The 14,987-nt window shown below is 64.8% G+C and overlaps 3 protein-coding genes across 3 annotated transcripts in view; all 3 read right to left on the reverse strand.

The window, feature by feature from the left end:
• The window catches only part of EMIHUDRAFT_465207 (hypothetical protein), a gene marked incomplete at its 3' end in the record, with an annotated part of 6,607 nt that extends 5,005 nt beyond the window's left edge, over positions 1 to 1,602 (reverse strand). Inside the window, exons 1-3 of the mRNA XM_005763041.1 lie at positions 1,075 to 1,602; positions 935 to 948; positions 611 to 764 (exon numbers count right to left, since the gene is read on the reverse strand). Coding sequence (XP_005763098.1) covers positions 611 to 764; positions 935 to 948; positions 1,075 to 1,531 — 625 coding nt within the window. The 5' untranslated portion in view covers positions 1,532 to 1,602. The remainder of the gene's footprint in view (positions 1 to 610; positions 765 to 934; positions 949 to 1,074) is intronic.
• A 198-nt stretch (positions 1,603 to 1,800) lies between these two features.
• Positions 1,801 to 2,566, reverse strand: EMIHUDRAFT_437814 (hypothetical protein; the record flags this gene model as incomplete). Its single annotated transcript, XM_005763042.1, has 3 exons — positions 2,406 to 2,566; positions 2,131 to 2,332; positions 1,801 to 2,064 (listed from the first exon to the last, which is right to left on the reverse strand). Coding segments are annotated over exons 1-3 (579 nt in total), but the record flags the coding sequence as incomplete, so codon positions are not given.
• A 3,716-nt stretch (positions 2,567 to 6,282) lies between these two features.
• On the reverse strand, positions 6,283 to 9,383 carry EMIHUDRAFT_465208 (hypothetical protein; the record flags this gene model as incomplete). Its single annotated transcript, XM_005763043.1, has 7 exons — positions 6,283 to 6,875; positions 7,013 to 7,075; positions 7,158 to 7,286; positions 7,631 to 7,781; positions 7,844 to 8,060; positions 8,133 to 8,302; positions 8,365 to 9,383. The coding sequence occupies 7 exons, from the start codon at positions 9,381 to 9,383 to the stop codon at positions 6,534 to 6,536; spliced, it is 2,091 nt and encodes a 696-aa protein (XP_005763100.1). The 3' UTR covers positions 6,283 to 6,533.
• Between the last annotated feature and the right edge of the window lie 5,604 nt (positions 9,384 to 14,987).

Raw genomic sequence — 14,987 nt, forward strand, 5'->3', positions numbered from 1 at the left:
GACTGACGACGCCTGGGTGGGAGATGGGTGGGAGAGAGGAGCTGGTTGACTGACGACGCCTGGGTGGGAGATGGGTGGGAGAGAGGAGCTGGTTGACTGACGACGCCTGGGTGGGAGATGGGTGGGAGAGAGGAGCTGGTTGACTGACGACGCCTGGGTGGGAGATGGGTGGGAGAGAGGAGCTGGTTGACTGACGACGCCTGGGTGGGAGATGGGTGGGAGAGAGGAGCTGGTTGACTGACGACGCCTGGGTGGGAGATGGGTGGGAGAGAGGAGCTGGTTGACTGACGACGCCTGGGTGGGAGATGGGTGGGAGAGAGGAGCTGGTTGACTGACGACGCCTGGGTGGGAGATGGGTGGGAGAGAGGAGCTGGTTGACTGACGACGCCTGGGTGGGAGAGTCAGTCAGCCAGTCTGCCACACGCCCTGGCACGGACGGCGGGGCACACGCACTCGCGGAGCACACACGGGGCACGCGAGGCGGTCTGTGCGATCTCGGGAGAGGGCTGGCAGTCACATGCATTGCAGAGTCAGCAGTGGGGCGGGCCGACTCTCTCAGTGGGGGAGATCTAGGGAGATATGGGGAGATATGGACTCTCCGTGTGATCACCTGGGTGGGAGAGGCGCTGCAGGCAAGACGCCTCCAGCAGCGCCTGGTTCGCGTCGTTGACAGAGGCGCAGCCGATCTTCTTGAGGACGATGGTCTTGCCGTGGCGCAGCGCCAGGGAGGCCTCGCCGAAGCCGCCCTTGCCGAGGGAGCGCCTCTCCTGCGTGCGGAACAGACCGAGGTCAGGGCGGGACTACGGCACTGTGCAGTGTCTTCAGAGCAGCGCGTGAGTACGAGGGAGGCAAATGCGGTCGAGTACAGCGGAGTACGTGTCCTCTCGAGCGCTAGTTGGACGACAAGAATGCGTATTCCGCTTCTAGGGTTCATCTCCTTGATGCGCCCTGCACAGCGCAGCGGGAGCGGCGGGGCCGGTGAGGGGGGCGATGGTTGGCAGGGGAGGCAATGGGCGGCAAAGGGAGAAGAGAGGCCAAGAGGGACGAGGGGGGGGGGGGGGGGAGGCGAAGCCCCTTGGCACCAGTGGCATTCGCACGGCTCCTGCTTTGGGGCGCCCCCCCGCGTGCGCTGCCAAAGCGCGCAACCAAACGCGACGCCGCCGATGATGAAGGCGCAGCCCGACATGTAGAAGGCCATCACTGCAGTCTCGCTCACTTCAATCGTCACGATCCGCCGCGCCTTGTCATGTCTCACAAGAAGGTGGCGCGGCGCGGCGCCCGCGACCTCGACCGGGGCCGCCGCCGCCGCCGCCGCGGCCGGCACAGGCGTGTGCGGCGCGAGTGAACCGCCCAGCTCGCCACCTCGCAGCCGAGCGAACGCCGCGGCCGCGGAGGAGCCACTCGTGCGCGCGTCAGCCTCGGACGATGACGGCTTGGGCTGAGCAGCCTGGGCGGCGGCATGCATGACCGTGGAGAGGGCGAGCACCGCTTCTATGGTGCCCCTGGAAGGATTTGCGGGGAGGACCGCCATCGCGCTGCTAGAATGCGGGGCGCGACAAGCCGGGCAGCACAGGCTGCGAAGCCAGCCAGGCCTGCAAGCGCCGGGAGGGGGGTGGGGGGAAGGGCAGATGCCGAAACACAGAGAAATGCGCCGTGCATGCTCCCCGTCGGGCTGCTGCGCGCTGGCGCTGCGAGTCGAGACAGCTTGGGGTTGGACGGGGGAGGGAAACCCAACAACGCTTTATGAGGGTGAAGTCTTTGCCCTTACTTCGTGCTCCCACCCGCCGCCCGGTGGGAATGTTCGGTGACAGCTTGTTTTCATCAATAATACAGCCGTGGCAAGAGAGAGAGTGTGTGTCTGCACAGCGGCACAGCCGGTGCACCTACCTAAAAAAGGAAGGTTCACGGTGGGCCGACGGTGCCCTTCCGAAGCGGCCTTCCACCTCTCAAAAAGTGCCCGAAAAAAGAGTGAAAGAATCATTGACTTGTCGGCCGGGCGAGCTTGGCGGTTTTCCGCGCCGCCTCTGCAGCGGGGGGCGCCCGCTTTTGCCGCTCGCGTTGCTTCTGCGAGGGCGAGAGCCGGGCGTTAGGTGAACGGGAGCGGCGCGGCCCGCGCACGCGCGCACGCACCTCGGCGAGCTGCCGGAAGTGCCGCAGGATGATGTTTGTCGTCTCCGTGCCGACAACTGCGGCGGGGCGAGCTTTTCGATGGGCAGGGATGGGCGTGGGTCTGCAGGCGTGGGTGGGAACCCTTTTGACGCCGGTACACGCCTTGGTCGGGAGGGGGGCTCGTGCGGTCGTGCGTGGCGAGGTAGGTTGGCGCCTCCGTGACCTGCGTTTGTTTGGGATGGGTGTGGGCCAAGAGAGCCGCGGGTGGTAAGCTCAGGTAGGAGCAGAGCACACGCCGGGAAGCTCGCCGCATCCAGTTTCCGCTGGGCAAAGGCGTTTGCGTCGCGCACGGGCAGCCCGCTCAGCAGTGCGCTCGGCCCGCCCCTCTCGCCTCGTTGCTCGCCGGACATGCTTGCCGGCTCGCGTTCTGCCGGCTCGCGTGGATACAGGCGGTAGGTCAAGAACCAGCCGAAGAAGGCCCGGGGGCCCGAGAAAAGAATTCGTGCTTGCTTTTATTTCTTTTTCACTCCTCAGCGTTGCGTCCGTTTGTTTCGTGCCCGTCTTTTATGCCTTCTGCGATCTCCCGTCGCTATGCAGAGTATGTACGTGCCAATAATGATCTGCTAACAACGAACCTACAACAATAATACCCAATAACAAAATGACAAATCCTCGCCTGAGTACCCACCCACCCTCACGCACAGTCAGTGTTCAGCGCTCACACAAGGATGGGCCCAATGCTGGACACCGGGCCGCGGACCAAACGCGCATGCAGGGGTGCTCATCCGACCACCCCCCGAATTGCAGTTCACGCAGCTGCCGGAGACCTGGCCACAATGCGGAAGGCCTTGCCACACGCGCAACAGTTGCTTTCCGGAAAGTTGAATCCAGCTCCTTGCGAGAATTCTCGGCCAGGCACCACGACACCATTCGCACAATAGCGACGTCCCGGCGAGCTCATGGGCGCTCAATCGCTCAAAAGGTCGCGGACCCGCCCGTCGCTTGCCGCCCCTCTCCCAGCCCTTGCCGGCGCTTTTGCACGAACCTAGGGCTCAGTTCCGTCTTCCTCCCCCTCGCTCCTGTAGGCAGGCCGCCCCGCGCTGGCGGGAAGAGGCGCGCTGAGCCATCGGCGACGTCCCGGCGAGCTCATGGGCGCTCAAAAGGTCGCGGACCCGCCCGTCGCTTGCCGCCCCTCTCCCAGCCCTTGCCGGCGCTTTTGCACGAACCTAGGGCTCAGTTCCGTCTTCCTCCCCCTCGCTCCTGTAGGCAGGCCGCCCCGCGCTGGCGGGAAGAGGCGCGCTGAGCCATCGGCGACGTCCCGGCGAGCTCATGGGCGCTCAAAAGGTCGCGGACCCGCCTGTCGCTTGCCGCCCCTCTCCCAGCCCTTGCCGGCGCTTTTGCACGAACCTAGGGCTCAGTTCCGTCTTCCTCCCCCTCGCTCCTGTAGGCAGGCCGCCCCGCGCTGGCGGGAAGAGGCGCGCCGAGCCATCGGTGACGTCCTGGCGAGCTCATGTCCCCCCAAAAGGTCGCACCCGCCCGTGGCTCCGCCGTCGGCTCCGCCGCGAGCGGCGACGGTGAGGCCGCCGGGGCTCGCCTATGCCGGCTAGTGTGGAGCTCTCAGTGTGGTTGCGTGTTGTACTAGTGATGCTGCACTAGGCGGCCCGTTTTTAGCAAAAACCAGATACCACATCGCGCGTGGTCATCGAAAAACCGCATGTTCGCCCGTCTGGGACCTTCCTCTTCGTACGGCTCCAAAAACCGCTCCTTAACGACGACTACGCGGCCCGGCGGTCGATCTGCGCCTTCTGAGCGGTGGAGGGGATGTGGGCGGTACGTGCGGACTGCGTGGTCATGCGACGGTTTGACGAGTGCGACTCCCAGCGTCGACTCTGCGACCCCACGGAGTCTCTGCTGAGCTCCGGGGGGGGGGGGGGGTCTGCAGACCACCCGGCCGAACTTCAGAGTGGCGGTGATCCTCAAATACCGCTCAAACGCCCACGATGATGTGGAGGGGACATATGCTGATGATCCTGGCCCGATGGTTTGCTCAGAAAGGCTAGTTCCAATTCACTCTGACACGCTAATCTTGAAAACGCGTCCAACGGAGCTCCGTGTTGCTCCCAGCGCCCTCCCCCGAGCTTCCTGCGGCCATGGCCGGTGCTACTAGTATGGGGGGCTACCTGGCTACCGCGAAAGCGACCCAACTCGTCGACATCGTCCGATGATGGTGCCGCAAAGTCAGCCTTCGGAGGCTATCGTGGGGTCGAGCCGGCAGTAGCCGTGACATGTGGTTCCACCACCCCTCGTAGGCTTTGCCTCTGACCGCCACCGTTCCCAGGCTGCCTAATGGGATGGAAAGGAAGGCTGGGCGAGCGTATAGAAGCGTGCTCGACCTCGTCGTGGCAACCTGCACGGCAGCGCTGGCAGGCGCGATGAGCGTCGTGCCACCTGACCCAAGACGGGTCGCAGGCGTCCTACCAAGCGCGTCGAGACCGTGTCCTGATGTGATCTGCACGGTTGAGTCACGTCGGCGTCAAAGGAGCGACGTGCGACCTGTCAGAGCTTGATCTCCGATCTCAGCGGCGTCGAGTCGTCTCCGGCGCGCGACACTATTGTACCTCCCCAGGACGCGCAGAGGCAGCTGCGATCCCGCCGAGTGGACGGGGGCACTCCGCGCCACCTGCCGAGTGCCCCCGTCCACACGGCGCGGGGTCGTAGCTGCCTCTGGAAGCGAAGGCACCGAGAGGTACAATAGTGCGCAAATGGTCAAATCAAGGTTTTGTAACACAACCTGTGCCACAGTGAAATGGAACTAGCCAAAGCTTCTGGGCGGTCGTTAACCCCTAAACGGCTACCGAAACGGGGTGCCCGGAAGGGCGATATCACGGCGGCCTAACTGTGCCTCCGTGCGCTCGCCACATACCCCCTGCTGCCCAAGGGTCGTGTTAGTACTTTATTGGGCACATACAGAGGCGGTGGGAAGCCACCACGTTCCCTTCACATTTTCCGCCACAGAGCTCCGGAGCGCGCTCTGCAGCCGCTCTGCACGAGCTCCACTGGGACGCGGTTTCGTCTTTCGATCCCAGACGGTCGTCGCACGTCGGCGCCCCAGTGAGGTCCGCTGTCATAGGTGTAGCACGCTACTAGACACACTGCCTCCAAGTTGAGCGGTGGAAAATTGTGACGAAGCCACGCACCGAAGCGCCGGCGTCCCTCTGGCAATCTGCCACCGACAGCAACACGCCTTTGATCACCGGCTGCTTGCGCTCCGCATACTCTCCAGAAGCTGTTGGTTGTGTGGCTGGCGCTACTTCTATCAGCCTTCCTCATGCACAATGTTGCCGTTGAGCTACGAGGCTGCAACCCGTCGTCATTTGAGTTTGCTGGCTGCCAGCCACACACAGCGCGTTCCTGCTGCACGAATGGTTGGACAGGTGTGAACAACACCTCGTGGGGGCGGCACCGCAGGCGTCCATTGAGGGGTCCAGGTGATAGCCCTTGGCGGGCAATCCATACGCCTAGTTGGGCTTCAGATCGCCCGATCGCGTCCCGGTGAACTGACGTCGGATTTGTGACGCCGCCGCACCGCGCCGCGGCCGGGGGCCCTCTGGAGGCTGAGGATGGCCGTGGCGGACCTAGACGAGCTCTGGGAGGTAAAGTGTCAGTGTATATATTGTAGAGGCTGACCACGTGCACAATATCTCTCACTCTAGCTAAGTCAGGGGAGGCTATTCTGGGCGTCCACACGGCTTACACCGGTGACCCTCGCGACAAAGCGAGCGCGTCCGGCAGAGCGACTGAAGAATCGAGGACAGAGTCACAAATCCCGCTTGTTGTGCATGTTTTGAGGTCGGGCAGTACTGCTGTCTTCTCCACGCAGCAGCCGACGCCACCAGGCCTCGGTAGCTGAGCAGCAGGAGCCTCCTCGCTGCTGGCAGAGTTGCGCCTCTGTTTGCCGCCGCTAAGAGATCGTTGTTGCGGGAATCCAGGGAATCTAAAGGAATCTAGAATCTGTGGGTCCGAGATTCGATCTGGGACCTGAGCCGCTCGGGACCAGCTGCACATGAAGCGGGGCCACTGCCATGTCGCAGACGACTGCTGGATCGGCCGTATCTACGACCAGCCGTCCTGCAAAGGAAATAAAATAAGAGGCCGTTCCAAGTTCCCGTCACTGACGGGAACGCCGTTTAGGGGTTAAGGTTCGCTCCCCGCACACCGGCCCGGAAGTATGGTACCCTAGACGGACATGCCCAGAGCCTAGACGCGCGTCACATCCCCGTTTCCCGCGCGTTCAGGTCTGTAGCGCCTGTGCGCCCGCCGCGCCCAGCCTCGAGCCCTCAGGCAAGGCTTGCACAGGCCGCGGCGGCGGCAGAGAGGGACTAAGGGCCAGGCGCGGCCCTCCTCCCGGGGTCGGTGGAGAAAGCTCAGGCGCCGTGCCCGAGCCCGCCGCCCAGCCTCGAGCCCGCCGACTTGCGCTTGTGCAGGAGGTAGAGGTAGACGAGGACCGCCGCGGCGGGAAGGAGGACGCAGAGGACGCCGAGCACGACGGCCGGCGGCAGCCACCACGGCTCCACGCCGTCGGCGACGGAGTAGAGGTAGTTGAAGGTCGAGATGAGCGCAGCCGCAATCGCCGTCCCGACGAGCGCCACGCCGCGCATCTGCAGGTCGCGCACGCGGCGGATGCGCGCGAGCTCGAGGTTGATCTTCTTGCGGTAGCTGTAGCCGTTGGCGCGGATGTGGCCGCCGGCTGCCTTGCTGAGCCGCGCCTGCAGGCGGAGGGAGGGCCGAGAGCGGCGCTGTCACGAGGGGCTGTCGATCGCGCCGTGTAGGGCAATCGTTCCACTCTCAGTCGCTGTTGCGGTCACAAAGAGAGGGCGAGTTCTGTCTAGCGGCGCGCCAAGACGTCGGGCGGCGCGTCGCCCTCGATGTCGAAGAGCGCCTTGGCGGCGCCGAGCGCGTCGAGCACCTAGCGAACGGAATAGGGCAACCGAGTCAGTGGACACTGACTGTGAACGAGGAGCGTCCGGGAGGGGAGTAGTGGAGCGAACCTTCTGGTCGCCCGCGATGCAGTCGATGACGGCGATGCCGCGCTCGACGCCGATCTTGCGCCGCAGCTCGAGGATGGACATCCAGGTGGACGCCGCGTCCTTCCACGTGTCGCTCTTCACCTCCAGCGCCTGTTCCGAGGGGGGAGGGGGGGGGGGGGGGTGAGGAGGAGACGTGCTCTCTCAAATGAGGCCTCGGTGTAGAGGTAGTACCCCGATCCGGTGGTGTGGTCGCCGCTCGGGCCGGTGAAAATCGATGGCGTGCCGCCACTCGTCCTCGTCCACGGGTAGCTGCTTGTCCTCGTTGTCCAAGGCGCGGTGTCCTTCCAGCCGCAAGTGCCTCTCTCAAAGTCGCAGGTAAGTTGCTGAGCGATCGGAGTCGATGGTGCGGATAGTGGCGGCGGCGTCACTGGTGGCGTCGGACATAGCAGACACGGGTCACAGTGGCACGGACCGACGCCCATCCCATCGCATACCACTCCGGGGCAGGGCAGAGGCGAAAGCGAGGGCGAGGGGGTTGGCTGCGGCGGATGCGGCAGTGGAGCAGACGGGAAGCGGTGGCCGCAGTCGACACAGTCGCTGCCGTGGTCGCAGGCGCTGCGGGCAAGGAGGTAGGCGGTTGGGTGTCTGTGGGGCCGGCTGGGAGGAGGCGAGGGGGAGGGCGGAGGGCCGGGCGGGATGGGCGGCACCTGTAGAGGGCGCCGTGCCCTCCGTCTTCACACTCGCCGTCGTTGGAGTGAACGCACGAGTCGGTGCACTCGGAGGCCGGAAGCCCCGACGCCGCCGAGGGCGAGGCTGGGGTCAAAGGTGGAGGCGAGGCGTGGGGGCGCTCGCCGCAATCCATACAGTCGGTGCCGTGGTCACAGGCGCTGTAGAGGGCGCCGTTGCCGCCGTCGTCGCACTCGCCTGAGAGAGGCAAGGAGATGGTGAGATTCGCGAGCCTTTTGCGGGTTGCAAGGGCCGAGGCTCGGGTTGTACCGTCGCGAGCGTGGAAGCAAGAGTCGGTGCACTCGGAGGGCGGAGCCGACGTGGTCGCTGCGGGAGGCGGCGAGGCCGACGGCGGAGCCGACGGGAAGCGGTGGCCGCAGTCGGCACAGTCGCTGCCGTGGTCGCAGGCGCTGCGGGCAAGGAGGTAGGCGGTTGGGTGTCTGTGGGGCCGGCTGGGAGGAGGCGAGGGGGAGGGCGGAGGGCCGGGCGGGATGGGCGGCACCTGTAGAGGGCGCCGTGCCCTCCGTCGTCACACTCGCCGTCGTTGGAGTGAACGCACGAGTCGGTGCACTCGGTGGCCGGAAGGTGGCCGGAAGACGCCGATACCAGGCTGACGGCACGATCGACGTATGTGATCTCCTCCTGCCCCCTTGGGCCTGGGAGCGCGTAGACGACGGTGCACCCGCCGCTTTGGACGTAGCCTTTTATTCCTCGCACAAGGACGCCAATCATCATTCCGTCCGCATCGAAGATGCCACTGCCGGAGTTGCCGCCGAAGGAGTCAGTCGAGGCTACAAAGAACTCGAAGCCGTTCGACCTCCCAGCGTCGGTGACCGTGCCACCGGCCTCCACCTTGGCGGGCATGCCGTCTGGGAAGCCAATCATCATCAGCTTTTGGCCCGGCGTAGTAGGGACCAACGTCTTGCGGTAGGTGGCCGGGACACGGCCGAGGACAGGCCGGTCCAGGGTGATGTGCGCAATGTCGGTGCCGCCGGTCGCATACATGGTGCTCACAGACTTGCAAAAATATACGTCGTCAGAGGTGATCAAAGGGAATGTGGGGTCGCCGTGAGCGTCATGGCCGGTAACATAGTAATTGAAGACGTACGCCGCGCTGTCGCACGTTTTCTGGTCTGGCACGCAGTGCCCAGCCGTGATGACCCCGGTCGGACTGACCAGCGTGGCAGAGCAGTAGCCAAGCCGTGGCTGCCGCAAGAATTTCTGGCCGTCGCACATGTTCCGAACAGGGCCGAGCCGAAGGGAATCTGCGTAGTCATCGAGAATGCGGTAAATACCGTGCGAGTCAGGAGCACCGAGGTCCGCTCGAGTGATGTGCACCATGATCGAGTTAGCCAACAGACGTCCCGCCATTGCGTCGCCGGCAGAGGTGTAATCCAGCTCGTACCAGTCTCGCCGGTCGTCGTTGCCGTACACCGTTCTCGGCACGGCCACTGGCGACGGCGGCAGGGCGCATCTCACGCCAAAAATATTGCAGAGTGAGAGGCTCTGGGGTACCAGCATTGCCCGACTCGCTGGCCGAGAAATGGTGATCAGCGACAATGCCACCATCAGAAGAACGGCAAAGCCGAGCCGGCCGCGGCTGTACCGAGTAGGAAGCCGCGAAGAAATCATTAGTGTCCGCCTGTCCCACGCGGTCTGGCGCTGGCACTAGAATTTGTACGTGCTGGGGCTCCACTGTGACGTGCCCCCCGGAATCGCCGCGCTCGAGGAGGTCGTTGATTTTTCTCTTTTTCCAAATAAATAAATAAAACGGACACCTCTACTGTGAGATGGGTAAAAAGGAACAGGTCCCCGCCCTTGCGATGTTTGTGCAGGGTTCTTTGTCCAAGTGCTCCAAGAACCTAACCTTTTTCGCGGCACGCGGGCCAGTGTTTGAGTGTTGTGCGACAAAACGCACCTCTCCGGTCGGTGCTCGGTCCACACACAGCGGGGCTCAAGCGTCAACCTCCGTCAAGGCGAAGCCGAAGGGGCTCGGCTGTACAAGCGGTGAGTAACGCTAACGGTAATCTAGTGTAGACTGTAGTCTAGTCGCCGTGCTCGTGATGTTCCTACTTCGACTCGGCACGCGCACTATTTTACGCACACAGCAGCGCGCTCAGGTATTTCACGACACTCCCCGAACTGCCCACTCACGCTTGCAGGCCGAGCAGCTGCTAGTCGGCACCAGTTCCGCCGAAGCGTACACCGGCCGCGCCATCTGCTGGCGCGTCCTCGCTCACCGGCATCGCCTCTCTCCAAGACTCGGCCGCTGGGTACGACTCGTGCACCCGCCCGCAGCCGTTCTGCGGGCCTTGCCACCGCAGCGAGTCGGGCTGCGGCGAGGAGCCGAGCTCGTCGAAGCCCTGGCGCAGCCCGTCCTCGAAGAGCAGTAGCCGCAGCTTCTCGTCGAAGTGCAGCGCGTAGATCCGGTCGTACTCGGCCTCCGTAAAGTCCCAGTCGCGGACCTAGAGCCCCCAACCGCGAGACCGTCCCCCTTGTCACGGAAAGGGGCTTCCTCTCGGCTGTGATTCGGCTGCCACTCGGACTATCCTCCGCACAGGGCGAACTCTCGGCGATACTCCGCTCGGTCTCCTCGGGCGGGGCGGGCCTGGTCCTCCGGCACGCCGAGCGCGCGCGTGAGCCAGACGGTGTTCACCGACTCCCACGCCACGAGCACCGTGCTCACGCCCGACTCGGAGAGCTTTGCGAGGAGACTCTCCGCTGCGGCGCGGTTGCAGCACTCGCCCGCGAACCGGTCGTCGCACCGCCTCCCCCCTGCCCATGAGTCGCCTCCGCAGAGTCCGTACGGGGCGCACAAACCCTGGCGAGAGACGAGATGGCCGGGGACGGCGCGCGCGAAGGAGGCATCCGGCTGCACCTCCGCTCCGCACAGCTGCGGCATCCACCCGCTCGAGTTGCCGACCGTTAGGCCGAGCCCGCCGGGAGCGGCCTGCGCGAGCGCGGCGAGGGTCTGCTGCGTCCGGTACCAGCCGTTGGCGTCGCGGCACTCGAGGGGATCGTGGTAATTCGCTGAGAAGAGAGCGTCTGGCGTGTGCAGCCAGCCGCCTTTGCCAAAGATACTCTTCAGGTTGTATGCGCGCGCCCAGCCCTTTTCGGAGAGGCACCCATGATCGTAGTCGTAGTCCGAGCGATCGGCGGGTTCAGCCTTCTCTCCGTGCCGGATGATGTAGATGCGCTTCGTCGCGCGCGAAGCAGCGGCGGGCAGAGTCAAGCGGCGCCCCTCGTTGTGTGGGAATGCCGGCCGCAGCACGAGAAAGGCTAAGAGCTGAGCGGCCGCGACGGCCCACCCCACAGCGCCGACGAGCCCGCAGCGCGGCGGTTGAGTCCGTGTGACGACCGAAGGCGCAACGTGACCGATCATGTATCCAGGCGCGAGGTGAGCCAGGGACCAGGTTCGTTGTGAAGAGCTGGGGGGGGCGCGCCCCCAAGAGCCTAGGTAGGTGCGGATCGGCAAGAGCGCAATCGATCTTTTTGCCCTCTATCACCTTGGGTTGTAAGAACTTGAAACACACCACGTAGGGGCACAGCAAGCACGGATAGCCGTTGAGGAGAAAGGGCGTAAGGTGTATGCGCCACCTCCCGGCTCCCGCGAGCGCGGCGGGATCGGAATTGCGGCCGGAGGGAAGGGCGAGCCGCCGCCGCCGCCGCCATATACCATCAGCGACGACGACCGCGGCTCGCCCCAAACGCCAGGCGCTGGATCGGCAGTAGGGCTTGGGCGGCGCAGCGTAGGCCTCGAGCCACACGAGTCGCCGACAACCCCCCCTCATCGACGTGATGGCCGCACCCGCTGCCGGCCGATGCAAGCTGCCGCCTCCACCGCACCAGCGATACTGGCCGCGGCTCGCCGCCACGCGCCGGCTCGGAAGAGGGGCTATCGGCGGCGCAGCAGAGCGGCATGCGTCGTCATTCGAGCAGCACCAGGTCCCCTCTTCGACGTGACGGGCTGACGGCCGCTCCCGGAGCCGGCCGGTGCGCGCCCGACCCACGCCCCCTCTCGCACCCCCCCCGATCCCCCTGCGCGGCGCCCCCTCCACTGCGCGCCGGCTCGAGCGCCTATTGCCAAATCGCAACTTTCGAGCGCAGTGCGTGCGCCCCACACGTCACGCGAGCGCAGGAGAGTTTGCGGCACAGCAGTACCGTGTACTAGCCGGAGGCATCGCGCCGAAAACCCCGCGCATTCCGCCCCAACAGAGGCTGCAGGAGGCAGATGGCCAATAGCGACGATCGTTACGAAATGTTGCGTGACCGGGAGCTTGATCACTTGAGCACTGGATAGGGTCGATTCCGCATGGTACGGGACCCCTCGATCGTCTCGCCCTCCCTCAGTGGTATGTTCATTGGGGGGGGTCATAACCGGGAGCTCTCCAAGCTGTCTTGGGTGGTATCTCGAACTTTCTTGCATTTTTGCTCCCGGCTTAGGGAGCAAGCAAGCCCACTCAACCCCAAGTACTCACCATTCTTACAGTGGTGTAGCTTTTGTGCAGAGGCTGCAGCCTCTGCTGGGGCGGAATGCGCGGGGTTTTCGGCGCGATGCCCTCGGTGAGTACACGCTACCGCGGTGCCGCAAGCTCTCCTGCGCGCGCGTGACGTGTGGGACGCGTGCGCTGCGCTCAAACGTCGCGATTTGGCGATAGGCGCTCGAGCCGGCGCACAGCGGATAGGTGCGCCGCGCAGGGGGGGTCGGAGGGGTGCGAGAGGGGGCGTGGGTCGGGCGCGCACCGGACGGCCCTGGGAACGGCCGTCACGTCGAGGAGTGGGGCTGTTGGCGGCTCGAGCGCCGAGGCGAGCCGCTCTGCTGCGCCGCCGACAGCCCCTCTTCCGAGCCGGCGCGTGGAGGCGAGCCGCGGCTGGTGTCGCTGGTGCCCCTGGCCACTGTTCTTTTTATCTGGAGGATTGAGAGCTGCCTCGCTCTCAATCGTGACGCCTACGACTACTACCAGCGCGCTCACAATCCGAGCAAGCTCTAGGCCGAGTTTGAAAAACGGACGCTTGCGTCCTAGCCTCCAACAACATACCTTAAACAACGCCTCCCCGGCGCAGAGGGGCCCCCGGAGGGATGCACAACCGCTCCACGCCACGCCGCTTGCGGCGGTCCTATTCCCAGCTCCGCTGAAAAAAGAAAGAAAACGGACAACCCAAGGGAGGGATGGGAGCTCCGCTGATTCTCCGGGCAAAATTTTTTTTTATACGACGTCTGGCGTCCGGCATGGCAGCGAGCGCTGAGAAGGGCAGCACGACGACGCAGCACCGCGACCTGCTGGAGGCGCGCGCGCCTCCCCGCACCCCGTCTCCTCTGCGCCGCCGATTCACGCCGCCTCCGCGTCTGCATCCGAGCCCGCGGCGGCGGGGCATTGGGTCGCGCGGGACTGGCCGTCGCCCTCCCATGACCGCCAGTGGCTCTACTGCTCTCCTCCGATTCGGCGCGCTCTCACCCCGGACCGCGGCGCACCGCGATCCGCAGGAGGACGACGAGTTTGAGGAGTTTGAGCAGCAGGAGTGGGCCGAGGGGGACCAGGACGTGGAGGACCCGACGATGTGGCAGGTGTCCCCCCACCCACGCGCGCCTTGCCGTACTCGTGGTGCGCGCCCACTACCCCGCCTAGTCCCCACCCCACCCCACTCCGCCGCAGGATGGCTGGGAGGACGACGAGGAGGACGAGAACTTCACCAAGCAGCTGCGCGCCGAGCTGCAGCTCACGGAGGCGGCGGCCAAGGCCGCCGAGCCTGCGGCGATGCAGCAGTGAGTGCCGTGCGCCGGCTGAGAGAGTCTCTCCCTTCCTGCATTTTGTGAGTTTCGTATTTTGAATATATTCAACACTTTTGACCGGGGTCAGATCGGAGTCCGGAGAAGCACGAGAAGGCGGGGCCGGGCGGCGGGGCGCGGGGGGGGTCCCCGGCGCCGGCGGCGGGGGGACCTCCGACTCGAGAGGGAGCGTAGAGCGAGGCAGGCTCACTCCCACCTCCCACATTTGCAACCCTCGGCGAGTCCCTCGCTCAGCTTGGGCAAGGCGGTAACGGAGCGGCACTTCACAGGCGAGGCGAGGCTGGTCGAGTCGAGCTGACCGGTGAACGCGTCGTGCCCGGAGGAGTGCACGCCCTCTCGCCACCCCACCGACCCGTGCGCCGTCTCGAGGGCGGCTCGGCGCTGCGCAGCCTCCACGTTGTTGCGCACGCACCACACCCAAGCATTGCGCGACTTGGGCGAATCGGCGGTGAAGTGGTAATCGGGGCCGTGATTCACCTTGATCATCCACCGGCTCGTGCGCGACCCTCCGACGCCGCGCACGTACGCAATGTCGGTGAAGGCAATCTCCTTGGACTTTGTTCCGGTTGTTGTGTGCTCATAGACAATGCGGTCCGAGAGAAGCTGGAGTTCACGCTCGGCATACTCTCCCACCCCGATGCCGAGCACGCCGTGCCGGTTGGCCTTGAGCTGCCGCCCCGACCGCGCCAGGTCTCGCCACACGCGGCTCCGATTGTCCTCCTCGCTGAGGAAGGCCTGCAGCCGCTGCATGGGACGCTTGCGAAGTCGGTAGAAGAATGCCAGCGCATTGAGGGAGGCCGTGCCGCCATGGCCAGAGGAGCCGCCGACGCACTCGCACTGTGTTGCGGGCGGAGATAGAAGGGCGCCATCGCTCAGCGAGGGATGCCGCTCGGTGGACGCGTCACTCATTGCGGTGTCACGCTTGTCAACCTCCACGCTCGGGGGTCTTGATATCGAGGGCCTTGATGTCGCCATGGTAGACCTTGTTTGTGTGCTTTGGTTGGCGGCTGAAGGACGTACGAGTCGGTGGCCACGTCGCAGGCACCTCAAGGGAGTGGATTCCTGGCTGCCCCACACACATAATACTTAATACCCGGACGTAAACGCTATCTTATCTACACGCAGAGAGGCACGGTGTTTTTAGGGCGTTCCCGGTTTCCCTCAACGTTTTGTTTATGTGTGTGTATCTGTGACTCTGACTGTGTCTGTGTATCGCGCGCCGGGGGGGGGGGGCAGCCCCGCCCCGCTCCTCTGTTCACCCATCCTGAGAGAGACAGAGAGAGAGATGTGTTTGTTTTGTTCCCGATTCCTTGCATTTAAGATTTTTAGAAGAGTTT

This window comes from Emiliania huxleyi (assembly GCF_000372725.1).
Source record: "Emiliania huxleyi CCMP1516 unplaced genomic scaffold EMIHUscaffold_65, whole genome shotgun sequence".
NCBI classification, from domain to species: Eukaryota; Haptophyta; order Isochrysidales; family Noelaerhabdaceae; genus Emiliania; species Emiliania huxleyi.